The sequence below is a fragment of the Gallus gallus genome, chromosome 18 (assembly GCF_016699485.2).
Source record: "Gallus gallus isolate bGalGal1 chromosome 18, bGalGal1.mat.broiler.GRCg7b, whole genome shotgun sequence".
NCBI classification, from domain to species: Eukaryota; Metazoa; Chordata; class Aves; order Galliformes; family Phasianidae; genus Gallus; species Gallus gallus.
This window is the reverse complement of record NC_052549.1, coordinates 659,469-685,580: the sequence shown is the minus strand read 5'-3', so window position 1 is coordinate 685,580 and position 26,112 is coordinate 659,469. Positions and strand designations below refer to the sequence as shown.

The following is a 26,112-nucleotide window of genomic DNA, read 5'->3' as shown; positions in this document are numbered from 1 at the left end:
GGGAATGGTTTTAAACTGGAAGACAAGATATTAGGAAGAAGTTCTTTACTGTGAGAGTGGTGAGACACTAGACCAGGTTGACCAGTGAGGCTGTGAATGTCCCTCCCTGGAAGCATTCAAGGTCAGGCTGGATGGGGCTTTGGGAAATGTGGCCCAGTCCCACACCATTCAGACTGGGTGTGGGACAGGCACCGCCCAGGGCATCCGTGGCAGTTTCTGGAGCAGTGACTGAATGCCAGCACTGCAGTGAGGCAAGGCCTGTCACTTCTCTATTCAATATCATGATAGAAAGCAGCAGGGTTTTCACTCAGGTACCTTCACTCCCCTTTCTTGCTGGTTCCTCTCTGGCCCATTGCTGAACCATCCCCTTGCAGATGAAGTCACAGATCAGACCATCAACGTTTGCAATATGAGCATGTACAAGTTCACTTGAGAGACAAGCCAGAAAGACCAGGAGACAAAAGTGCTCTAAGGAACTTCTTAGAGCTCTGGAGCTCTTCTGTGAGATGAAGAGGTTGGAAACATACAACCAGACATTGGTTTGGGCTGGAAGGTACATTAAAGATAACCCATTTCTAACCCCTCTGCCATTGGCACGGGTACCTTCACTGCAGCACTTTGCCCAAAGCCCCATCCAAAGCGGCCCTGAACATTTCCATGGAGGGGGCATTCACTGCTTCTGTGGGCCACCTGCTCCAGTTCCTTACCACTCTCCTTGGAAACAAGTTCTTCTCCATATCTAATCTCTCTCTAACTTCTCTGTTTATGACCACTACTCTGCCAGAGAGGCCTGAATTCACAGTCATGTGAGATAACTGCTATCTCACTGCAGCCAGGGCTGCCCTGCCAGCTCAGGATCTGTGCTTGCATTTCAGTCCAAACCAATTCAGTTCACAGCACCTTGCTCCCCTGTCTGATCCCACCTATTGTGTGACACAACAGTCCTTACCTTCAAGGCCAGATGGGAAACTCTGATGTAACTTTTACTCTTGCTAGAAATGTAGATGCAACAGAAGGGTGACCCCTGAAGCCCAGCTTCACACAGGGCCAACGAACCACATAATCTCATGGGCAGATGGAATTTTTCTACCAAATGAGAATGTGGGAATCCAGATGACACAGCTTCTGCACAGAGCTACAGACCTGTTCCCTGTCCTTGTAAATCTTCAGAGGATTCTCTTCAGAGCCTCCTTGCCAAGTGTGTCACAGTCCCCCTCAGCTGGAGCTCCATGGTGCCAGCTGCTAAGCTCTGGGTGCACATTGCTCACCCTGAGTTCTGGTGCCTCTGACCAAGCAAAAGGGTAAGGAATAGCAGGGCAGAGCAGATGGTGAAAGCAAGACAGAAATTTCACACAACTGCTGACCAGTGCAGAATTGCCATGGCTCATATCAGGTGCGCCTTGTGTCTGTGGTGTTGGCACCACCAGGCATCTGTGTGGGAGCAGCTGACACCCCTCAATGCAGACCAGGGGCTCTGTGCAGGGGCTCCCATGAAGGAAACTCCTCTGTGCCCATCTCAGCTGAAGCAGGGGGGATCTCAGCTCCTGTGGGTATGGGATGCATACCCCCCGCCCCATTAGTCACAGAACCGGGCCAAACCAGCCTGCAACCTGTTGACATTCTTGTTGGAGGATGCAGGCATAGGCCACTTTTTGGCTTTTAGAAGGAATCTCTCTCTGGCCTCAGAGAGCTTCGTTAGAAAATCTTACCAGTATTGCAGGTTGCTCACTGAAACTTCAACCCTGAAAGTCCAGGTGGACTGCCAATATTCTGGGATATTTGTAAGCTTTCTAGGTGCTGCAAGCTTGCTTCAGTAAGGAGAAAAAAGAAAGAAAAAAAAAAAAGAAAGAAAAGAAAAAGAAAATAGAAAAAAGAAAAAAGAGAGAAGAAAAAGCAAAAAAAAAAAAAAGCTTTCTCTTGTAAAACTGCTCTTCTAAGGAATATATTCCATCATTTTTTCTCTTTTAATGCTCAGAACATAATGGGCCTTAATTAAGTTTGCCACTATGGCAACCTCTATGGAGCTGTCCACCTCTATGGAGCTATCAGTATATATGATCAATTGAAAACACTCATGGAAATACCTACCTGGTATCTGCATGTAGTGTGGCATACAACTTCAGAGGGAGTTGTAATTCTACAGAACTTGTGGGTTTTAAACAGTCTCCCAGTCTCTCCCTTGAATCCTTTATGTGGTTTTGGAATGCTCATCTGACCATGGTGTCAGTCTCCTTGAATGTACTCCTTTTCATTTCACTCAGTATCTTTATAATATTTTGAGGAAGCCTTCCCCAGAGCCAGAGAACTACCGAGTGGCAAGGAGTGTGGAGGGACTTGGGAGAGACTTTAGAGAGATGGGCATCCCTGGTGTAATGGGACTTTACTCCTGAACATCTGCAAGATCCTGAGAGCCTAAGTAGATATCTGAGACAGGCATGTTGCAGCTCAGGCAGATCTGAGGAGGCACAGATTACTGGGGGCCTGGCTTATGCTTATTGGGCCTTACTCAGTACTATCCCAGAGAGGAAGAGAGTTTCTGAAATTGAGCGAGAGAGTCTCCAAACCAAGAGTTTCCAGGAGACAGTCCAAACCAAGAGGGACAATCTCCTAGGCGAGAATGAGAGTCTCCTAGTCATGAAAGGGAATCTCTGAATGTGGCAAGAGTCTCTCTGAGCTGAGAAGGAAAAACTGCAAACCGAAAGAGAAGATCTCTGAGCAGAGAGAAAGAATCTCCAATCTGAACGGGACACCCTCTGGTCTGAGTGAGACACCTTCCAATCCAAGCTTGACAGTCTCCAAACCAAATGAAACAGACTTCAATCCACCGACATTTACCCTCTGGAAGCAGATGCTGTTAGCCGTGAAGGAAAATTACCCCTTCAAAGATGATTTGATGCCCGAGATAAAGAAATGGACTGCTATGGAAACAGGCATCTGTTATTTGAGAGAATGCACCCTGGTGGACATGTTACATGACCCCACTTTCATTCCTGACGATCCAAACCAAGAGCATGATCTTGAGAGAGTCAGGTGTACACCAAATATGTGATGTAAATTCACAAGGATGGCACCAGAAAAGTATGCCGGTACATTAGCAGCAATGTATGGCAGAGGGCAAAGAAGACCCTGTTTAAATGAGCTGATTAATAGACTTCATGACTCTGAGCTACATTTAACCCCTCTATGAGCTTATGTTTCAGCCATTGCAAAAGTAACTGAAAAACTTGGCAGAACGGAGAGTAATCAAGAAGATATGATGGAGGAACAGTCTACTGTGCCTCATCATGATGAAACAGATGAACCCAATGAACCTGGGGTAGTATCAGAGACACCTGATGGGGATCAGGATTATTAAAACAGCCTATTGGAGGGGCTGATCAAATTGATTTCCTCCCAACCTCTATCACCCAATACCTCAGCTATTAAAAGCAGAGGTCCTCCTGCTTGAGCAAGTGACAACTGTAGGACTATGTCACATACTGCCTTGCAGAATTACCTCCGTGAGAACAGAGCAGATATGAAGAAGTGGCATAAAAAAATCCACTCCTGCACTACGTGCATGGGTAAAAGAATGACAAGACAGATCAGCCAACAAGGTGAACTCCTTCAAAAAGGTCATCGTTCCACTTGCTGTGGGACGTAGCAGAAGCCATAAGGACCCTGATCAAAACTCACAGAACAATAAAGGAAATATATAGAGGGGCCATGCCCCCAGCCCAGGGGGGAAGGGAAATAGAGTGTATTGCACTGTGTGGATTTGAATGACTGGCACATCAGAACCACAGAAATATCAGGCACTGGTGGACACTGGTGTACAGTGCACTCCAATGCCCTCAAGTCAGAACGGGAAAAAAATCAATTTCTATTTCTGGGGTGACTGGGGGTTCTCAAGAACTGACTGTGTTGGAGGCTGAAATAAGCCTCACTGGTACAGACTGGCAAAAGCATCCTATTGTGACTAGCCTAGGGGCTCCACGTATACTTGGTATCAATTACCTCAGAAGGGTGCATTTGGGGATTGTATACTGCATTACATATTGTCTATACAGTGTTATCTTGCATTTCAACATATTCAGTAAATTAATTTTCCTCCTCAGACAACTGCTGCTGTTTTGTTTTTAGGCCCATCTCCCTATCCTTTCCCCTTTTCCCCTCCCCCCTTTCCTGGGGTGTGGGTCCTCTGCCCCATCACTCATGGAACTGGGCTTAACCAGCCCGTAAACCATTGACAGTGTACCATGGTTTTGAAAGATCTTGGTGCTATATGTCAAACATGCCTTCCAGCAGAAGCAAGCAGAGGGCTGGTATCAGCACCAAAAAGAAACTCTCCTTCCACCCTTGCAGCCTGCATTGCCTGTTATTTCAAGAAAATAGGGCCAGATCCCAAAGAAAAGAGAAGCTCTGGGACAACTCCCCTACTTTATTCTCCCCCTTCCCTTTCTCTTTTACACACCACAGAAAAGCCACGTGCCACTCAAGGGACCCTATGAGCTTGGCAGAGCAAGCCAAGCTCAATTGCAAAGGCTGGTCTCTTCTATGTGTCTTCTCTGATATCTAATAAAAGGCCAAAGAGATGGGCTGGTTGCTCAGCAAAAGCTTTTAGAGAGGCTTTTCTCTTCTGCCTGCAGGTGAATCTAAGTTAATCTCCAAGAGCGGCATTATTTTTCTCCTGACCCTTGTACCTGCTTCATCAGCGGACTCAGAAATGACTGAGAGGCACACAGACACACAGCACATGCCTGCACAGATGCTTTTCCTTAGGAAATGGCTTCAAAAAGCTGCTTGCAGGAAGAGCAGAAGAGAAAACTGGGCACAGTGAGAGATTTTGTTTGCATAGCAATGAAGTTTGGGCTCTGGATGAAGCTCTGCCCACAATGCAGGCATTTCCAAGGTCTCTGCCCTGAGTGGATCCTCAGGTACTCCATCAGCTTGGAGCTGTGCTTGAAGCTCTTCCTGCACTTGGGACATTTGTAGCACATCTTCTACTAGTGCCATCTCCTGCGAGTGAGGAGCCCTGTGCTCTGCACAAAGCCCTTCTCACACTCAAGGCACTTCTGAGGTTTCTAGCCACGTGGACTCATTTGTGCAGGCACGTGCAGGGTGCCTCCCCAGTGTAGGCATTCTGGTACCTCACCAAGTCCAGGCCACGGCTGAAGCTCTCCTTACAGGCTGCACCTTTGTAGGGTCTCACACAAGGACCCACTGGTGTGCGATGAGCTCCCAGCTCTGGACACACCTCTTCCTGCAGTCAAGGCACTCACAGGGGCTCTCCCCTGTGTCTGTTCACTGGGGCCTACTAAGAGCTGAGCATAAGCTGAAGCTCTTTCCACACTCCCTGCAGACATGTTTTCTTCCTCCCCGTTCACTTCTCAGTCCAGGTGAGGTTTCCTTTGGGGCGTCACCTGGAAACAGGATTCTCTGAAAGCCAGGTGACTTCCCCAGGCATCTTCATGCACACAGGCATGGCAGAAATATGCCACTGCACAGAGGGTTTCCAGTGGCTGTGCTACATCCCTCTCTGGACTCTCCTTTGCACATCCACTCAACACCATCTCCAGCTGAAAGAGAGTGTCACGGAGTTATCTAGATCAATCTGTGCCTATGACAGAGGGCAGCAGGCCCGTACGCCCCCTGGCCCCAAAATGAGAAGGGAAAAGGGGAAGAGGAAGGGAGATGGAAGCTGTGCCCCCCCAAAAAAGAATAGTGACAATTATACACTGCCAGGCAGAGAGGAAGAGAAAGAGCAAGATCCTGTGACTTCCTCCCGTGGTTTATCTTCCACTCCGACCGTGAAGTCCCCTAGGATATGTAGTTCTTCTTCTCTTTGGAGAACCAGGTATCTGGACAGTTGTCAGTTCACAGAACTGGAGTATTAACTCTTTAATTACCCATGCTTTACATGATGTTATGATGTGGAATACTGATAACAAAATTATAAAACCATGACAGAGACAATGTACGTTATCCCCAGGCAAAGAAAGAAGGGAGAACAGGATTTAATTTACCCCCAGAGCACTTCCTCTGCTCAAGGGCCATAGAAGGGTCATCACTGTGCAAAGCCACAGGTGGTGACCAGGCTGGGGCTCTGCCTGAAGCTCGTTGCACACTCCGGGCACTGCAGGCTCTGCCTCCTGGCTGGATGCGTGGGTAGGTCACGAGGCAGGAACTGCTTTGGAGGTTCTCACAAACTCAGGGCATTGCTATGGTTGGTCTCTTCTGTGAATGTGCTTGTGGGAGCTGAGTTTAAACAGCTTTTGAAGTTCTTTCACATTCAGAGCACATAAAGGGTCTCTCTTGCGTGAGAATGAGCTGGAGAACACTGAGATGAGAACTGCTTCTAAATCCCTTGCCACATTCAGGGCACCTGTAGGTTTTCTCTCCTATGTGGAAGCACTGATGGTAGATGAGGTCAGAACTGCTTGTGAATCCCTTCCCACAATCAGAGCACTTAAATGGTCTCTCTCCTCTGTGGATTCGCTGGTGGCACCTGAGGGCAGAACTGCGTGTGAAGCTCTTCCCACACTTGGGACACTTGAATGGTGTCTCTCCTGTGTGGATGCGCTGGTGGTGGACAAGGACAGAATTGCTTGTGAAGCCCTTCCCACACTCAGGGCACTTAAATGGTCTCTCTCCTTTGTGGATCCTTTGGTGATGGGTGAGGTCAGAACTGCTTCTGAAGCTCTTCCCACACTCAGGACACTTAAATGGTCTCTCACCTCTATGGATGCGCTGGTGGTAGGTGAGGCCAGAACTGCTTGTTAATCCCTTCCCACACTCAGAGCACTTAAATGGTCTCTCTCCTCTGTGGAAGCGCTGGTGGTAGCTGAGGCCAGAACTGCTTGTAAAGCTCTTCGGGCACTGAGGACAACTGTATGGTTTCTCTCCTGTGTGGGTGCCCTGGTGGTAAGTGAGGCCAGAACTGCTTGTGAATCCCTTCCCACACTCAGAGCACTTAAAAGGTCTCTCTCCTGTGTGGATGCGCTGGTGGTAGGTGAGGCCAGAACACCTTTTGAAGCTCTTCCCACACTCAGGACACTTAAATGCTCTCTCTCCTGTGTGGATGCGCTGGTGGCGGACAAGGACAGAATTGCTTGTGAAACTCTTCCCACACTCAGGACACTTGTAGGGTCTCTCTCCTTTGTGGATGCACTGGTGATGGGTGAGGTCATAACTGCTTCTAAAGCTCTGTAGGCACTGAGGACAGCTGTATGGTGTCTCCCCTGTGTGGATGCGCTGGTGGCGGCTGAGGTCAGATCTGCTTTTGAAGGTCTTCCCACACTCATGGCACTTAAATGGCCTCTCCGCTGTGTGAATGAGCTGGTGGCGACTGAGGTCAGAACTACCTGTGAAGCCCTTCCCACACTCAGGGCACTTGTAGGGTCTCTCTCCTGTGTGGATGCGTTGGTGGTAGGAGAGGTGAGAACTCCTTTTGAAACTCTTCTCACACTCAGAGCACTTGTAGGGTCTCTCCCCTGTTTGGATGTGCTGGTGGACAATGAGATCAGAACTGCTTTCACAGCTTTTCCCACACTCATCACATGGGTTCTGCCTTCTCTTCTGGCACACTTCCTTGCTCCTCACCTCTTCATGCTGCTTTTGAGCTGTGCTTAAGTCCAAGGGGTTCCTTGCTGTCCTTCCCGTATGGTTTCCCAGTGGCTTCTTGAAGTGCTCTCCTTGTTCCAGGGCCCCTTGCACATCCCTTCTGCTTTCTCCCTCTGAGACACAGCTGCTCTGCCTTTCAGACACTTTACTTTTCTGCACATCCTCCTTCATAGCTGTCGTCACATCTGCTGCTGGATGACAGAAGAAAGCCAGGAATAGCATACAGTAGCCAAAATACTGCCCAGACAGAAATAGCTTTGGCCAGCCCCAACCTTCTCTTTTTCCCCCCAACCTCACCTGGGCCAAGCTCTTCCACCATCTTCTCTGGGCTGCACACATCTGGGATCCAGGGTTCTTTCCCTCCTTCAAGCAAGGTGATCACCAGGGGTTTGTGGACGGGAAGTGGAACTTAATTGATAGAAAGAGTGGAGATGAGAGCATTTCCATGACTCTGGTAGAGCTGCTTCTCCAGCAACTCTATTGTGTGTCCCTCCCCACTGTGAAACCATAGTTAGGGCCTGAAGGACACTGGCCAACACATACTGCCTTCCTTTGGAGCCCAGTGCCCATCCCACATCTCTGAAAGTAATGCAGAGACATGTTCTTTAACTTTCCCTTCAGGACGTTTAGTTCATTCTTTTTCCAAACTGCCCAAAGCCCAAGGCTTCAAAAAGGTTTGTGGGAAGGGAATAGTAAAGCACTTCATGCTAAAGGAGTTACCTAGGAGTCATCTGGGTGCTGGAGCTGGTGGCACCATGCAGTGCAGCAGCACAAGGGCTGCTTGCAGGGCTCTGGTACTCCCCTCCAGGATGATGCCTGCTTGCCAGCAGTGACTCCGTGGCTTTCAGCACAGTACTGAGTGCACTCAAACATTCTGAAACTCATGTTTCTCTGTGATTCATTTGTTCATGCTGTTGTGTTAATCTATAAATACTTGCACTGCATTTAGTCCACACCCTACTTGAAAAGGCATATTCTGCACAGCCAGAGGTGCCCACATAAGAAGGAACAGCAGCAAAGCCCTCACCCAGCGAGGCCACACAGTGGTACGTCTCCAGCATAACGTCCCGGTACAGCGCTCGCTGCGCAGGGTCCAGCAGCGCCCACTCCTCCCTGCTGAAATACACCGCCACCTCTGCAAAGCTCACGGGCTCCTGCAAGCAAAGAAGTTCCTTGCTGGGAACAGCCAAGGCCCAGGAAAGCAGCTCAGACAGGAGAGAAACTCCAGGCCCAGCCGCATCTCTGTCCCAGCACACAGATGCTGGATGGGGGCACCTCACTCTCCCCTTGAGTGGGCACCCTGGATGGGGGCACCTTGACCTCTCCCAGCTGCTTTCTCAAGCTCCTACCTGAAATGGATGCCCTTTGGCCATTTCCTGCTTTCCTGCAGGCCGCGATGACCACAGGTGAAAGGCAGAAGTGTAGCTGTAGCCTGCTGGGACAAGAAATGGCATGAGAGGTGTGAGAGAATACAGCAACCCCTATACAAACAACACCCTCCTCAGCCCACCTGCAGGGAACTGCCTGAGGGTTAAAACCAGCTGGGGCTTAGATCAGCAGTACTGCTCTCACCAGGCTTCCTCCACAGCAAAGCCAGTGCGCCAGTGTGCTCCCCTCTCTGCCCTTCTTTCTTTCTCCCACCTTCCTCCTCCCGCCTGGCCTGCACACAAGAACTTGCATAGGAAGACAATGAGTAGCAGTGACGTGCGGAAATCAGACCCTATAGCCAGTAAGAATATAGAGCAGGTATGTGTTTATTGGTGACACGCGTATACCCTGGGGCAAGGGGGATCGTTCCACCTAACTTGCACACCGTCTGAAGAAATCATGCTATAGATATAAGTCAAACTAATACATAATCAATAGTTGACAGGAATTTGGATACATATTCACTACATTCCCGAGAACCCATTCACAGTGCTGATGATGTCCTTTAGTTGGAATCATAATAACACTAGTACATTAGTCGATCAGCTGCAAACTTTAAGATTTTTCTGAAAGTCAGCTTGACTTGAAATGATTAGATACATGGTACCGAACACTCAGCAGATGATGATTGTGGAGAGATTTATTGATGACTGGCTGACTGAGAAAAGCCATGCAGACACTGTGCAGCTGGTTAAGCAACCTTGTTACGCGCAAGGTCAGGTATGAGAACAAGGAACAAAACAGGATGCCGATGGAGAAAGCCGGCAACAGTGTTTTGAGAAGTCTGTAAGAGAGTGTTTGCTGAGAGATAACCACAGAGCACAAAGATAGGCGTAGTTGACACTGACTAGTGAGCCAATCCTGAGCTCCACTTTAGCAATATGTATGAGCCTTTTATCCACACTATAAATGTACACGCAGCTGAAACAATAAACGAGATTTGCTGATCATCTACTATGGTCGTCGCATTTCTCCCGCTGATTTCCTACAGATGATAACAATAATACGACCTATAACTCCCACTACTATCTCCAGCAGAATCCACGTTATCATTTGACAAAATCCCCGCTGTTACGAATCACCTAAGGGAGAGCTGTTGCTCTTTCCTCGCGTACGACTTACAGGTCCCCTTTGTAGGAACTCCCCAAGGAGTCTTTCTACCCCAGCCAGCAACCTAACCCATGAGCTCACGTATCTCGGGGGAGGAGCAGGCACACTCCTTCATACCCTGCATAGGACGTCTCCTCATGCCTTATGGGTTCCCCCTTTTCCATACACATACCTGGTTCACCCATGGATAGTCCTTGTCTGTCCCTGCAGTGATCGGGTGAGGAAGGGAGTCCTTCCAAGAAATCTTGGGGCACGCCAAAGGCGTCCCCTCTCTCAGCAGGTCCTGCAGCCGAACAGAGTGGGTCCAATCTGAGGTGCCAAACTGACATGCGGAAATCAGACCCTATAGCCAGTAAGGATATAGAGCAGGTATGTGTTTATTGGAGACGCGCGTACACCCTGGTGCAAGGGGGATCGTTCCACCTAACTTGCACACCGTCTGAAGAAATCGTGCTATAGATATAAGTCAAACTAATACATAATCAATAGTCGACAGGAATTCGGATACATATTCACTACATTCCTGAGAGCCCATTAGCGTACAGTCCCTCCCCCCCTTGCACATGCGTGGTAGGTCGTGATGATGAAGGCTCGTAGTCTTCCTCGCGAAGGCTCGTAGTCTTCCTTGCTGCAAACTTCTGACCCCGAAGGGGGGGCATCCCCCGAACCGCTTTCAGCTTGCACTTCAGACATCTCATCACCTCCCTGCCAAATGTTTTTGAGCTGTTCTCCGGTCCTTATCTTTATGGCCTTCATTCTCCTTGTTATTCCGGACCTAGCGCCTGTGAAAGTGCTTGGAATCCCTTGTTTTCTAATATTCTCTACATAAACTATCTCTATTTGCCCCTTATGTCTACTTTGTGAAGCTGCTTTCTCTTTTCTTGCTATGAAGCCCTTCTTTCTATACTGCGGGGACCTGATAGTGCCCTTCAGCAGTACTGGTAACACTCTGCCTAAAACAGATTAACAAATGCAAATCTGTCTCAGACCATGACCTGAAGGAACTGATAGCAAACCGATGGTTGCACAGCTGAGAGGCAATTAAGCCTGCACCTAGCATAGAATAGCTATGCCAATGAGTCACTCCTCTTACCCCAGAAATAGTGAGCTAGCATAGCGTAGAAAAGCTATGGCAATGAGTAACTCCTCCTACCCCAAAAGTAGTGAGCAGCCAAGCACCTACCACTCTCTCCTGCACTGCCGTGCGCTGCACAATGCAAACTGCCCTTGAGTAGAGGTGCTTCTGTGGTGCCTGGAACCGGGGGGGGGGGGGGTGGTGGTGGTCTGGAGCCACCCCTTCTGGCTCTGCAATACTTCCTGTGCAGTCTGAGTCTGCGCGGGTCCCTCTCTTTGCCCCCGCCCTTCTCTCCGGCGGCATGACGGTATGAACGGGGGAGGAACACATTCCTCAGCTTGTCTCTCTCTGCGCGCTGTTACTGGGAGGGGTGAGTCAATTCATTTTGATATCTTTTCCTCGTGTGCCTATTTCTCAAATAAACTCTCTGTCATTGCCTTCATTTGTTCTACACCCCTGCACAGACATCTTTTGGTGCTTGGCATCAAGACACCTTGCCCATACAGATCCTCGGTACTGACTGCTGGTTCGCTTTCAGCTTTGTTAACTTAGTTAAGATTATCGCTGAGGTTGATTATGCCCATCGGATCCCTTCAACATTAACCACTGTCTCTGGGACTACGAGTGGATTCAGCTGTGCTGAGGCTCCTTACATCCGTGCTTTGAGGATCTTAGAAAGCATCTCCTTCACAAGCCTCTGCATTAATGATTTTATTAGCAAGGGCATTTCGTTAGTGAGCCTCTGTGTAGATGATTTTATTTGCAAGGGCATCTTCAAGCTTCTTGTATCTCAGTTTGAGTCTCTAATGACGCACAATTTCACCAATAGCACTGTAATTTAAAGAACATCCTCTAAAAAGTTGAGGCAATCAGCAGCAGCAGTCTGACTACTTGTTGCTTAATGTAGATGCGTTTAAAGAAACTCAGTGGTGACACTATGGCTGGGAAAAGGGACTTTGATCTTCAGTCCAAGCAGTTCAGCAAGTGCAGAAATTATATGGAGGGACAGCATGTACCAGCTAGAGGATCTTACAGCTTACTGGAAGCAAGCCTGAAGGCGACTGCTTCCCTAGGAAAAGAGCTGAAGGAAAACTGTTAGAAGGCAAAGAAATAAAGCAATACTTCATCCATTCAGACATAGAGAGGGGCCTAACAAACTGGAAGCAAATGGTAAACTGTTGATGTCAGTGCACGCCTTGTATGCAAACAAAAAACAAAAAACAACCATGCATTTCTTTGTGAGCAACATCACCACAGCCCAAGGCATTTGTCCTGACACTGAGAAAAATACATTATTATGGACTGCATTCTGAAGAAGCCCTTGATACTGTACCTGTGTCTATTTGAAAAGGGACATGCTTCTACCAAAACCCCATGTGGTTTTACATGTGCAGATAGCGTTACTGAAGATACTGCCATCTGAAATGCAGGAAGAAAACTCTCTAACTCCAACGTGGGGTTAGAAAGCAGCATTCCTTTATTCCTCACCATGCACACCAGGTGACTTGACAAGCAAGCGAACCCTCTCAGAGTTCAGGTTCTACATTTGAACAGTTAAGACATACATATGCAGCACACTGGCATACAGATTCATTCTTTCTCAAGGTCTCATAGATATGTGCTAATGCCCCTTTGCGCATGCTCAGTGTTATCCAGGGTGGTCGAGTGCCCACCTACTTCTTCCCCTTTTTTCTCCATCACCTCCATCACTGAAGCCTTTGACCCACTGCCATCCACTTTTCTCCAGTGTGGAAGATTTCCGTGGCTTATTAAGCCTTAGGGAGACACTTTTTAAAACAGTGTATGTGGAGCCCAAGGAAAATGTCCTTGCACGTTTTGAGGCCAAAGATAAACGTATTCTATTATGTCCCCAGTGCAAAATTATGGAGAAAAAACAAGACTGTTCACCTACTAAAGCTGAAATGGAAAGTTTCAGAACTATCACTTACGGATTCCTTTTGCTAAACTACTATACTGGTTCATAAACTATTACACTAATCCCTACGGGTAAGCAAACCAAGCTATTTCAATCACTCCATTTATTTTTGTGGATTACGACGTGTATATCCTATCCTCATCACCCTTGGCCTTTCGTATTTACACATCCACTTCCAAGAGTTAAACGTGCAACAAACAAGGATACATACACATACACTATCCCCACAAATAACGTCTTTAACCAATCCAATTTGGGAAGCCAGGAGTCATTCTGCTTTCAACTTACATCATCCTGGCTCACTTTATGCAGCATTTCAGTTTGGTGCCATACCTGATATATGTCTGTTTCTATACACTCAACAACTACCATTTACTATTTACTACTAAAGCCATTCTATGTTGCAGTACCACCCTGGCTAAGCTTTAGACTTCTTCTTTAAGGGCAATAATAGCATCTCATGTTTCATTTTTGAGGTGTTTCATGACTGCTGAGATGTTTTCTACAGCCTTTTCCAAGTCTGCAACTCCTGAAGAGGGAATTAATCTCCTGACAAAGGAGTGAAATCTACTAGGTCTTTCTAGTGGTGGATGGAGCAGCTCCCTCTTGACTTTTGAAGGTACTCGGGCCTGTATTATCCTCATTAACTGACCTGTTCTTGTCACCTTTGGCATTACTACTCCTAGGGTACAGGTTCCAGTCTATATTAGGGGTAATATCTTCCAAGCTCGTTCTCCACATAGCCTCCCACATCCTCCATTTCAGTCCCATTTCCAGCCCCGGACGTTTCCAGTGCTAGCAATGGGATATCGGCTTTCCTACATCCCTGCACATAAGGACATTCTCGCTCCCAGTGCATCCCTCCCCACCTCCGAAGTAACACACGGCTTTACAACAGCACTCTGCAATGTCTCTCCCCCGGCTCTTTCTTCCTCTGACCGCTCTGTGAGCCGCGGGGGAGGGCGGCTGGGCGGGGGAGCGGCGCGGCGTTTTCTTCTCCTAGCCCTCATCTATCTTGGCTCGGTGCAAACTGCAGCCGAGCACAGCAATCGAAATGCACTCTACTCTAAATACACTTTATGCCAGACAAAGCAAAGAAAACGAGAGAGAGAAGTTCCAAAACCCGAAAGCCTTACTCGGATGCTGAACGCGAGACGGTCGGGGATCGCACACGCTGCCGACACGAGCGGAAAGGGAAAAAACAGGGGCGTCCCGTGATTTGCGAGCAGTTGTAGCTTTCCTTCGGAACGGAAACGCAGAGTCCTCTGGGGGATGGAGTTGTTCTTCTCTTCCGAGACAGCACCACAACTACCGACAGTCCACGGAACTGCAGCGTTAACGCTTTAACTCCCAGTGCTCTGAGATCAGGAGCTCAGGTGGGTCTAGGGTTTGAACATATAGGGGTTAAATAAGCTAGGTTTAGAAACTACTACTACTACTACTTCCCCCTACTACGGACAACGCATGCGCTAGGGGAGGGGCAGTATGTAAATGAATTTCTGGAAGGATAATGAATATGTAGATGTATTCCAAGAAGATGCATTCCAGGGGCAAAAACCAGCAAGCAAAAACACTACAGATTCTGCTGAACATGTATAGACTTGGCTTACATATCTGTAGTGTTTTTGCTTGCTGGTGTGCAAGTTTGGTGGAGTGATTTCCTTGCACCTGGCTGACCAAATAGACCATACCTACTTTATAACCTAACCAGTATTAGAGTTTGATTCCACATGTCAGTTCTGCGTTGTTAATTCATATTGATTGGTTTGCTTAGCAATAGGGATTAGTAAATTAGTTCAAGAAGCAGTGTTTTAGCTTAGCAAAAGGAATCCATAAGTGATATTTCTGAAACATTTCATGTAGAATATTCAGCAGAATTCTTGGAATTAGTAGGGGGTCTCCCTCTGGTGGTCGTGGGGATGAAGTCAGAAGCCTTCCTCGCGAAGACTCAACGTCTTAGTTGGTCTGACCGTCTTACGGTATATTCAAACCGGTCAAAGCCATTCATTTTGTATTGTTACTTTCTTTGTGTTTGCACAGCTGATCATTAAATGTTGACATGTCGTTCACCTTCCCTCGTTTCTAAACCTAGCTTATTTAACCCCTATATGTTCAAACCCTAGACCCACCTGAGCTCCTGATCTCAGAGCACTGGGAGTTAAAGCGTTAACGCTGCAGTTCCGTGGACTGTCGGTAGTTGTGGTGCTGTCTCGGAAGAGAAGAACAACTCCATCCCCCAGAGGACTCTGCGTTTCCGTTCCGAAGGAAAGCTACAACTGCTCGCAAATCACGGGACGCCCCTGTTTTTTCCCTTTCCGCTCGTGTCGGCAGCGTGTGCGATCCCCGACCGTCTCGCGTTCAGCATCCGAGTAAGGCTTTCGGGTTTTGGAACTTCTCTCTCTCGTTTTCTTTGCTTTGTCTGGCATAAAGTGTATTTAGAGTAGAGTGCATTTCGATTGCTGTGCTCGGCTGCAGTTTGCACCGAGCCAAGATAGATGAGGGCTAGGAGAAGAAAACGCCGCGCCGCTCCCCCGCCCAGCCGCCCTCCCCCGCGGCTCACAGAGCGGTCAGAGGAAGAAAGAGCCGGGGGAGAGACATTGCAGAGTGCTGTTGTAAAGCCGTGTGTTACTTCGGAGGTGGGGAGGGATGCACTGGGAGCGAGAATGTCCTTATGTGCAGGGATGTAGGAAAGCCGATATCCCATTGCTAGCACTGGAAACGTCCGGGGCTGGAAATGGGACTGAAATGGAGGATGTGGGAGGCTATGTGGAGAACGAGCTTGGAAGATATTACCCCTAATATAGACTGGAACCTGTACCCTAGGAGTAGTAATGCCAAAGGTGACAAGAACAGGTCAGTTAATGAGGATAATACAGGCCCGAGTACCTTCAAAAGTCAAGAGGGAGCTGCTCCATCCACCACTAGAAAGACCTAGTAGATTTCACTCCTTTGTCAGGAGATTAATTCCCTCTTCAGGAGTTGCAGACTTGGAAAAGGCTGTAGAAAACATCTCAGCAGTCATGAAACACCTCAAAAATGAAACATGAGATGCTATTATTGCCCTTAAAGAAGAAGTCTAAAGCTTAGCCAGGGTGGTACTGCAACATAGAATGGCTTTAGTAGTAAATAGTAAATGGTAGTTGTTGAGTGTATAGAAACAGACATATATCAGGTATGGCACCAAACTGAAATGCTGCATAAAGTGAGCCAGGATGATGTAAGTTGAAAGCAGAATGACTCCTGGCTTCCCAAATTGGATTGGTTAAAGACGTTATTTGTGGGGATAGTGTATGTGTATGTATCCTTGTTTGTTGCACGTTTAACTCTTGGAAGTGGATGTGTAAATACGAAAGGCCAAGGGTGATGAGGATAGGATATACACGTCGTAATCCACAAAAATAAATGGAGTGATTGAAATAGCTTGGTTTGCTTACCCGTAGGGATTAGTGTAATAGTTTATGAACCAGTATAGTAGTTTAGCAAAAGGAATCCGTAAGTGATAGTTCTGAAACTTTCCATTTCAGCTTTAGTAGGTGAACAGTCTTGTTTTTTCTCCATAATTTTGCACTGGGGACATAATAGAATACGTTTATCTTTGGCCTCAAAACGTGCAAGGACATTTTCCTTGGGCTCCACATACACTGTTTTAAAAAGTGTCTCCCTAAGGCTTAATAAGCCACGGAAATCTTCCACACTGGAGAAAAGTGGATGGCAGTGGGTCAAAGGCTTCAGTGATGGAGGTGATGGAGAAAAAAGGGGAAGAAGTAGGTGGGCACTCGACCACCCTGGATAACACTGAGCATGCGCAAAGGGGCATTAGCACATATCTATGAGACCTTGAGAAAGAATGAATCTGTATGCCAGTGTGCTGCATATGTATGTCTTAACTGTTCAAATGTAGAACCTGAACTCTGAGAGGGTTCGCTTGCTTGTCAAGTCACCTGGTGTGCATGGTGAGGAATAAAGGAATGCTGCTTTCTAACCCCACGTTGGAGTTAGAGAGTTTTCTTCCTGCATTTCAGATGGCAGTATCTTCAGTAACGCTATCTGCACATGTAAAACCACATGGGGTTTTGGTAGAAGCATGTCCCTTTTCAAATAGACACAGGTACAGTATCAAGGGCTTCTTCAGAATGCAGTCCATAATAATGTATTTTTCTCAGTGTCAGGACAAATGCCTTGGGCTGTGGTGATGTTGCTCACAAAGAAATGCATGGTTGTTTTTTGTTTTTTGTTTGCATACAAGGCGTGCACTGACATCAACAGTTTACCATTTGCTTCCAGTTTGTTAGGCCCCTCTCTATGTCTGAATGGATGAAGTATTGCTTTATTTCTTTGCCTTCTAACAGTTTTCCTTCAGCTCTTTTCCTAGGGAAGCAGTCGCCTTCAGGCTTGCTTCCAGTAAGCTGTAAGATCCTCTAGCTGGTACATGCTGTCCCTCCATATAATTTCTGCACTTGCTGAACTGCTTGGACTGAAGATCAAAGTCCCTTTTCCCAGCCATAGTGTCACCACTGAGTTTCTTTAAACGCATCTACATTAAGCAACAAGTAGTCAGACTGCTGCTGCTGATTGCCTCAACTTTTTAGAGGATGTTCTTTAAATTACAGTGCTATTGGTGAAATTGTGCGTCATTAGAGACTCAAACTGAGATACAAGAAGCTTGAAGATGCCCTTGCAAATAAAATCATCTACACAGAGGCTCACTAACGAAATGCCCTTGCTAATAAAATCATTAATGCAGAGGCTTGTGAAGGAGATGCTTTCTAAGATCCTCAAAGCACGGATGTAAGGAGCCTCAGCACAGCTGAATCCACTCGTAGTCCCAGAGACAGTGGTTAATGTTGAAGGGATCCGATGGGCATAATCAACCTCAGCGATAATCTTAACTAAGTTAACAAAGCTGAAAGCGAACCAGCAGTCAGTACCGAGGATCTGTATGGGCAAGGTGTCTTGATGCCAAGCACCAAAAGATGTCTGTGCAGGGGGAACCTCAAGAAGCACCCCTGCTGAAGGGCAGTTTGCATTGTGCAGCGCACGGCAGTGCAGGAGAGAGTGGTAGGTGCTTGGCTGCTCACTACTTTTGGGGTAGTAGGAGTGACTCATTGCCATAGCTTTTCTCTCTGTAGGTGCAGGTGCCTCTCATCTGTGCAACCGTCGGTTTGCTATCAGTTCCTTCAGGTCATGGTCTGAGACAGCTTTGCATTTCTTAATCTGTTTTAGGCAGAGTGTTACCAGTACTGCTGCTCATTGTCTTCCTGTGCAGGGTGTTGTGTGCAGGCCAGGCGGAAGGAGGAAGGTGGGAGAAAGAAAGAAGGGCAGAGAGGGGAGCACACTGGCTTTGCTGTGGAGGAAGCCTGGTGAGAACAGTACTGCTGGTCTGAGCCCCAGTTGGTTTTAACCCTCAGGCAGTTCCCTGCAGGTGGGCTGGGGAGGGTGTTGTTTATATAGGGGTTGCTGTATTCTCTCACACCTCCCATGCCATTTCTCTTGTCCCAGCAGGCTACAGCTACACTTCTGCCTTTCACCTGTGGTCATCTCAGCCTGCAGGAAAGCAGGAAATGACCACAGGGCATCCATCTCAGGTAGGAGCTTGAGAAAGCAGCTGGGAAAGGGCATGGGATGTGAATGCTGGGGGAGAGTGAGGTACCCCCATCCAGCATCTGTGTGCTGGGACAGAGAAGCGGCTGGGCCTGAAGTTTCTCTCCTGTCTGAGTCGCTTTCCTGGGCCTTGGCTGTTCCCAGCAAGGAACTTCTTTGCTTGCAGGAGCCTGTGAGCTTTGTGGAGGTGGCGGTGTATTTCAGCAGGGAGGAGTGGGTGCTGCTGGACCCTGCACAGTGAGCGCTTTACCGGGATGTTATGCTGGAGACTGTGTGGCCTCGCTGGGTGAGGGCTTTGCTGCTGTTCCTTCTTATGTGGGCACCTGTGGCTGTGCAGAATGAGCATCTGCAAGCAGGGCGTAGAATACATGCAGAGCACTTTCTTATGGACTAACACAACAGCACGAACAAATGAAACACAGAGAAGCCTGAGTTTCAGAAGGGATTAGTGTGCTCAGCATTGTACTGAAAGCCCTCATCACTGCTAACAAGCAGGCACAAGTTTGGTGTTAAAGAACATGTCCCTGCATTATGTTCAGAGATGTAGAAAGTATGCAGGGCTCCAAAGTAAGGCAGTATGTGTCAGCCAGTGTCCTACAGGCCCTAGTTATGGTTTCACAGTAGGGAGGGGCACATTGAGTTGCTTCTCCAGCAACTCCACCGGACTCATGGAAATGCTCTCATCTCCACTGTTTGTATCATTTAAGCTCCACTTCCTGTCCCCAATCCTGTGGTGATCACCCTGCTTGAAGGAGATGAAGACCTCTGGATCTCTGATGTGTGCAGCCCAAAGGAGATGACTGGAGAGCTCAGCACAGGTGAGGTGGGAGGAAAAAGAGGAGGGTGGGGCTGGCCAAAGCCATCTCTGGCTTGGCGGTATTTTGGGTACTGCGTGCTATTCCTGGATTTCTTCTGTCACCATGCAGGAGATAGGATCACAACTATAAAGGAGGATGTGCAGAAAAGTGGTGTGTCCAGAAGGCACAGTGGCTGTGTCTCAGTGGGAGAAAGCAGAATGGATGTGCAAGGGGGCCTGGAGCAAGGAGAGCCACTGGGAAACCATCTGGGAAAGACAGCAAAGAACCCCTTGGACTTAAGCACCGCTCAAAAGCAGCATGAAGAGGTGAGGAGCAAGGAAGTGTGCCAGAAGAGAAGGCAGAACCCATGTGATGAGTGTGGGAAAAGCTGTGAAAGGTGTTCTGTTGGCTTTAAACACCAGTGCATTCATTCAAAGGAGACACTGTACAAGTGCCCTGATTGTGCAAAGTGCTTCAAATGGAGATCCACCCTCACCTACCACCAACGCGTGCACACAGGAGAGAGACCATTTAAGTGTCCTCAGTGTGGGAAGAGCTTCAAAAACAATTTTGGCCTCATCCGCCACCAGCGCATCCACACAGGAGAGAGACCATACAGCTGTCCTCAGTGCCCACAGAGCTTTAGAAGCAGTTCCCACCTCAACCGCCACCAGCGCATCCACACAGGAGAGAGACCCTACAAGTGCCTGGAGTGTGAGAAGAGCTTCAGAAGCAATTCTGACCTCACCTACCACCAGCGCATCCACACAGGAGAGAGACCCTACAAGTGCCATGAGTGTGGGAAGAGCTTCAAAAGCAATTCTGAACTTGTCCACCACCAGCGCATCCACACAGGAGAGAGACCCTACAAGTGCACTGAGTGTGGGAAGGGTTTCAAAAGCAATTCTGACCTTATCCGCCACCAGCTTGTCCACACAGGAGAGAGACCCTACAAGTGCCCTGAGTGTGAGAAGAGCTTCAGGAGCATTTCTGCCCTCATCTGCCACCAGCACGTCCACCCAGGAGAGAGACCCTACAAATGCCATGAGTGTGGGAAGAGCTTCAAAAGCGATTCTGAACTCGTCCACCACCAGCACATCCACACAGGAGAGAGACCCTACAAATGCCCTGAGTGTGGGAAGACCTTCAAAAGAAATTCCCATCTCACCTACCACCAGCGCACCCACACAGGAGAGAGACCCTACAAGTGCAACGAGTGTGGAAAGGGCTTCACAAGCAGTTCTGATCTCATTGTCCACCACCGCATCCACACAGGAGAGAGACCATTTAAGTGCCCTGAGTGTGAGAAGAGCTTCAAAAGAAGTTCTGACCTCATTTACCACCAGCACATCCACACAGGAGAGACACCCTATAAGTGCCCTGAGTGTGGGAAGGGCTTTAGAAGAAGTTCTAACCTCAGCTCCCACAAGCGCATTCACAGGGAAGACCAACTGTAGTGGTGCCTGGAGTTTGTGAGAACCTCCAAAAGAATTTCCTGCCTCATGAGCTACCCGCATATTCACCCAGAAGACAGAGCCCCACAGTGCCCCGAGTGTGGGCAGAGCTTCATCCAGAGCCTAAGCTTCATTGCTATCCAAAGAAAATCTCTCACCGTGCGTAGTTTTCTCTTCTGCTCTTCCTGCAAGCAACTTTTTGAACCTGTTTCTTAAGGAAAAGCAGCTGTGCAGGGATGTGCTGTGTGTCTGTGTGCTATGTGTTCCTCTCAGTCATTTCTGAGTCCGTTGATGAAGCAGATATAAGGGTCAGGAGAACAATAATGCCACTCTTGGAGATTTACTGAAAATCGCATGCAGGGTAACGGGGAGGGGGAGAATAAAGTAGTTGAGTTGTCCCTGAGCTTTTGTTTTCACTGCGGTCTCGCCCTATTTTCTTAAAATCAAAGATAATGGGTGAATGGAGGACAGGGAAATGATAAAGGATGGTTTGTTTTTCGTGCTAACTCCAGCCCTTTCTTCATCCGGGGGAAGGCATGTTTGACACACAATCCCATCACCCTTCATAAACATGCTTCACATTGGCTGTACTTCTTTTCTTGAATGCTTTGATCAGGAGCTCAGAGCAGCTGTCAGACACCAAGTGTTGGTTGGCTCCAATAAACCGATGTAAAGCTTAGCTTATTCTTCCTAAATGCATCATCCCAAGACTGAGCAGGTGCTGGAAGTAGAAGGCAGTGCAAAGCCAGATAGAACACATCCATCATATCTCCACAGTATAGAGATTGCAGAGTGCAACTGTCTGGCTGCAGCCTTCCCACCAAATCCTTGTCCATTGAATACTCTTCTCTTCAAAACCATATCTTTCCAGTGTAGAGATAATATGATGTGGGAGCATGTCAAAGGCCTTGTTCAAGTCCAGGTAGATGACATCAGTTGCCCTGTCTCCACCAGTGCCATCACCCTACCTTAGAAGGCCACCAGATTGATCAGGCACAACTGCCCTTGGTAAAGCCATGCTGGTTGTCTGGGATCACCTCCATGTCTTGCATGTGTCTTAATATATCTTCCAGGAGCCTGTTGGTTTTTTTGCTTCTTGCATTTCAGATTGACCAGGATGTCCTTGCTCAGCCATGCAGGTTTCCTTTCTCCTCTGCTTGATTTCTTATGCTATGTGATGGATAGCTCTTGTATTCTCAGAAAGGCATCCTTATAGGCATATTTTGCTCCTTTGTCCTGTGAAAGAAAGCTTCTCAGAGGATCTCATTCAGTAATTCCCTGAACAGCCAGAATTTTGCTGTCCCATTGTTCGGGGTTGTAGAATCACAGAATAGAATCATAGAATCCTTAGAGGTGGAAGGAACCTTTAAAGGTCATCTACTCCAGCTCCCCTGCAATGAACAGGGACATGCACAGCTAGATCAGGTTGCCCAGGGCCTGATCCAACCTTGCCTTGAAAGTCTCCAGGGACAGAGCAGCCACCATCTCTCCGGGAAACCTGTTCCTCACTATAAAAGACTTTTTCCTTATATCTAACACAGCTTAGTGTCATTGGCAAACATCAACCTCACTGTTGATGTCATCAGTGAAGATATTGAAGAGTATTGGCCCCAGCACCAACCCCTGGGGACACCAGTCATCACCCATCTCCATCTGGACATTGAGCCATTGACCACCACTCTCTGTACTCAATCCTGCAACCATTCTTCATCCATTGAACAGTCTACTCATCAAATCCATATCTTTCCCATTTGGAAAGAAGGATGTTGTGGGGTACCGTGTCAAAGGCCTTACTTTAATCCAGATAGGTGACTTGTGTGGCTCTTCCCTTGTCCATCCATACAGTGACACAATCATGGAAGGCCAGCAGGTTGGTCAAGCAGAACTTACCCTTGGTGAAACTATGCTGGTTCTCCCGTATCACCTCCCTGTCTTCCATGCGCACTAGCATAGCTTCCAGGAGGATCTGCTCCATGATCTTTCCCAGCACAGAGGTGAGACTGACAGGCCGGTAGTTCTTGGGGTCATCCTTTTTATCCTTCTTAAAAATGGGTGTGATGTTACCTTTTTTTCCAGCCACCAGGGACATCACCTGATTGCCACAAGTTTTCAAATATCATTGAAAGTATTATGCAGCCTTCCAGTACAGAAAGGGAGCCTACAAAAAGGAGGGGAGTCAACTCTGCATGTGGGTAGATAACAGCAGGACAAGGGGAAATGGTTTGAAGTTGAAGGAGAGAAGATCTAGGTTGGATATCAGGGGGAAGTTCTTTACCAAGGGTGGTGAGGTGCTGGAACAAGCTGCCCAGTGGGGTTGTGGATGCCCCATCCCTGGAGGTGTTCAAGGCCAGGTTGGATGGGGCCCTGTACAGCCTGGTCTAGTATTAGACATGGAGGCTGGCAGCCCTGCCTGTGGGGTTGGAGCTTGTTGATCCTTGAGGTCCCTTCCAACCTAAGCTGTTCTATGATTCTATGGTGATTCTGTGATGGAGAATGGCTTGGTGACTGCATCAGCTAATTCCGTCAGGACTCTGGGATACGTCTCATTGAGACCCATAGACAGGTCCAGTATTGCATCCCCCATGGTGGGGTCATCAATTACTTGACTCGAGAAATTGTCCTCAGTACATTTCAGGAGCCTCCTCGATTGCCTACAGCTTGCCATGCTACTTTTCCAACAGATGTCTAGGTGGTTGATGGCCCCCACCAAAACGAGCCCGAGGGGAAACTTGGGGCAGAGGGAGGGGTTTTGTGGTGGGGAATGGGGTGAATGGGGCTTCTAAGGGGCATAAAGGGGGGTCTGAGGGTGGAGGGAAGGGTAGAAGGGGAAAGCTGGGGGGCTGTGGGGGACTTCTGTGGGGTGGAAAGGGGGGTCAGGGTGGAAGGGAAGGGTTGTGGGAAGGGGGTAAGGGGTGAGTAGGGCTTCCATGGGGTCGTGTCAATCGTCTATGGACTGCTTTGGCCCGCTTCCATGACTAATGGGGCAGGGAGACCCACAGAACCACACCCCAGGAAAGGAGGAAGGGAAAGAGGGGAAAGGGTAGGGAGATGAGCCTGAAAACAAAACAGTGGCAACCATCTGTAGAGGGAAGCTAATTTACTACTTATAATATCGGAATGCAAGGTAACACAATATAATACAACAATCCTGTCCTGCAGCAACTGGAGCAATCACCTTTTTGGAGGGGTTCACCGTGGTGGGTGATCTGTCTTTTAATTCTTATACCTGTGCTCATAGTGCAGGAGTGGGTTTTTTATGCCACTTCTTCATATCTTCTCCATGCTCACACAGGTACTTCCACAAGGCAATATGCAGCGTAGTCTCACTGTTGTCACTTGCTCGAGCAGGAGGATGTATTCTTTTAATAGCTGAGATACTGGATGATGTAGGTCGGGAGGAAGCCAATTTGACCAGCCCCTCCAGTAGGCTGTTTTGATAATCCATCTCATCAGCTGTCTCTGATACCACCACAGGGGTATGGTATCATGGGGTCCATCATGATGAAGTACAGTAGGCAGTTCCTCCATCATATCTTCTTGATTTCTGTTTATTCTATCCAGTCTTACTTTCAAAATGGCTGAAACACAAGCTTGTAAGGGGGTTAAATGTAGTTCAAAGACATGAAGCCTAGTAATCAGTGCATTCAAAAGGAGTCTTTGCCCTCTGCTGTACATTGCTGTTAATGGACTGGTGTCCTCATCTGGCATAGTTCTTGTGAATTTCTGCCACATATCTGGGGTACACCTGACTCTCTCAGGATTTTGCTCTTGGTTTGGATCATCAGGAATTCTCTCAAATAATGATGCCTTTTTCCATAGTAGTCCATTTCATTATCTCAGGCATAGGGGGGGAGGGGGGGGAGGAGGGGCGGTGGAGGAGGAAGGGGACAGGGGACCATGGATGGTAGGGGACACCCTAGGGGTCAGAATGGGAGAGTGGGGGGAGGGGGACAGCAAACTCTAGGAGTTAGAATGGAGGACTCGTAGGGGGGGCGCAGGGGGGACAGAGGGAGGGGCAGAGAACTTTAGTGATCAGGATGGAGGACTTGGAGGGGGGAGGGGCAACTCTAAGGATCAGACTGGGGGATCCGGGGGGGATAGGGCATTCTAGTGCTCGGAATGGAGGGGACCCTAGGGGACAGAATGCGGGACTGGGGAGGGGCAGTGAGGCACCCTTGGGAGAGGAGGTGCACAGGGAACTTCCCACTGCCGAACAGAGGCACTGAGTGCCACAGAGGCCCCACGGGGCCAACACGGAGCCCCACCTCAGGCCCCATTCTTCCCCCCGGACACCCACTTGCAGAAGCTGAGGCGGCGCTCGGAGCCCCGTGGGAGCAGTTCGGGGCCCGGCACGACTTCCGCATGGACACCTCCTCCTCGGGGTGCAGAGTGATGATGTCACAGGTCGCGGCGCTCAGGCAGTGAGCAGTCTCGTGCGCTCTGAGGCGCAGTTGCTATGGCGTCATCGTCACGCATGTGCTGTCGCCGTGGCGGCAGTTCAAAGTGCGCCCTGCGTGAGAGGGCGCACTGTCGCCATGGCAACGCGGCCTGCACACAGGACCTGAAGCCTGAGTGGGCCTCGTGGGGCAGAGGGGTGGCGAAGAAGATGTGTGGGGGAACGGAGAACCCTCAGGGATCTTCTGGGGAGGTGGGGGAGGGCAGAGCTCTGGGTATGCTCAGTGGTATCTGGGGTGGTTGAGTGCCCACCTACTTGCCCTTTTTTCACCATCTGTTTCATCACTGAAGCCTTTGACCCACTCCCATCCACTTTTCCCTGGCTGATTTCCATTGGATGGATAATTTCCATTGCTTATTAGGCCAGAGGGAGCTTTCTAAAAACAGCACATGTGGAACGCAAGGAAAATGTCCCTGCACGTTTTGAGGCAAAAGACACAATACAAAAAGTATTCTATTGTGACTCCAGCCCTTATCATGAGGCAAAATCATTGAGGCGGAAGGTAAAAGTATTCTATTATATCCCCAGTGCAGAATTATTGAGAAAAAACAAGACCGTTCACCCACTGAAGTTTTACAACTATCACTTATGGATTCCTTTTGCTAAACTAGTATATTGGTTCTTAAACCAATGTGCCAATCCCTATTGCGAAA

General features: G+C 48.4%; 2 protein-coding genes and 1 long non-coding RNA gene across 45 annotated transcripts; 1 reads left to right on the top strand and 2 right to left on the bottom strand.

The window, feature by feature from the left end:
* Positions 1-4,388: 4,388 nt before the first annotated feature.
* Positions 4,389-14,560, bottom strand: ZNF302 (zinc finger protein 302). Of its 23 annotated transcripts, none has more exons than XM_046901986.1 (6): positions 11,324-14,347; positions 10,313-10,483; positions 8,952-9,034; positions 8,630-8,756; positions 7,900-8,010; positions 5,866-7,793 (listed from the first exon to the last, which is right to left on the bottom strand). In XM_046901986.1, the coding sequence occupies exons 2-6, from the start codon at positions 10,467-10,469 to the stop codon at positions 6,244-6,246; spliced, it is 2,028 nt and encodes a 675-aa protein (XP_046757942.1). In that variant the 5' UTR covers positions 10,470-10,483; positions 11,324-14,347; the 3' UTR covers positions 5,866-6,243. The 23 variants fall into 23 exon arrangements, with proteins under 23 accessions (NP_001025866.2, XP_046757942.1, XP_046757943.1 ...); XM_046901987.1 differs by having other exon boundaries at positions 5,866-7,790; XM_046901990.1 differs by having other exon boundaries at positions 5,866-7,790; positions 10,313-10,423.
* On the top strand, positions 11,499-21,406 carry ZNF606 (zinc finger protein 606). 21 transcript variants are annotated; one of them, XM_046902075.1, is made up of 6 exons: positions 11,499-11,585; positions 18,418-18,511; positions 18,654-18,736; positions 18,919-19,038; positions 19,460-19,570; positions 19,679-21,406. In XM_046902075.1, the coding sequence occupies exons 1-6, from the start codon at positions 11,525-11,527 to the stop codon at positions 21,004-21,006; spliced, it is 1,797 nt and encodes a 598-aa protein (XP_046758031.1). In that variant the 5' UTR covers positions 11,499-11,524; the 3' UTR covers positions 21,007-21,406. The 21 variants fall into 21 exon arrangements, with proteins under 21 accessions (XP_046758031.1, XP_046758030.1, XP_040505884.1 ...); XM_046902074.1 differs by having other exon boundaries at positions 18,651-18,736; XM_025141659.3 differs by lacking the exon at positions 11,499-11,585 and adding an exon at positions 15,461-15,520.
* On the bottom strand, positions 21,328-25,387 carry LOC121107148. Its single transcript, XR_005840759.2, has 2 exons — positions 24,230-25,387; positions 21,328-22,239 (listed from the first exon to the last, which is right to left on the bottom strand). It is a non-coding gene; the product is annotated as an uncharacterized LOC121107148 (long non-coding RNA).
* Positions 25,388-26,112: the final 725 nt, after the last annotated feature.

Excerpts from the sequence above, each read along its gene's own strand:
- ZNF606 (XM_046902074.1), top strand. The coding sequence starts at position 11,525 with ATGAACGGGGGAGGAACACATTCCTCAGCTTGTCTCTCTCTGCGCGCT. Across the intron at positions 18,737-18,918 it reads CCACAGGGCATCCATCTCAG|GAGCCTGTGAGCTTTGTGGA; the intron begins GTAGGAGCTTGA and ends CTTTGCTTGCAG. Across the intron at positions 19,571-19,678 it reads GACTGGAGAGCTCAGCACAG|GAGATAGGATCACAACTATA; the intron begins GTGAGGTGGGAG and ends GTCACCATGCAG.
- ZNF302 (XM_046901986.1), bottom strand. The coding sequence starts at position 10,469 with ATGTCAGTTTGGCACCTCAGATTGGACCCACTCTGTTCGGCTGCAGGA. Across the intron at positions 8,757-8,951 it reads CCAAAGGGCATCCATTTCAG|GAGCCCGTGAGCTTTGCAGA; the intron begins GTAGGAGCTTGA and ends CTTTGCTTGCAG. Across the intron at positions 7,794-7,899 it reads GGTGGAAGAGCTTGGCCCAG|CAGCAGATGTGACGACAGCT; the intron begins GTGAGGTTGGGG and ends TCTGTCATCCAG.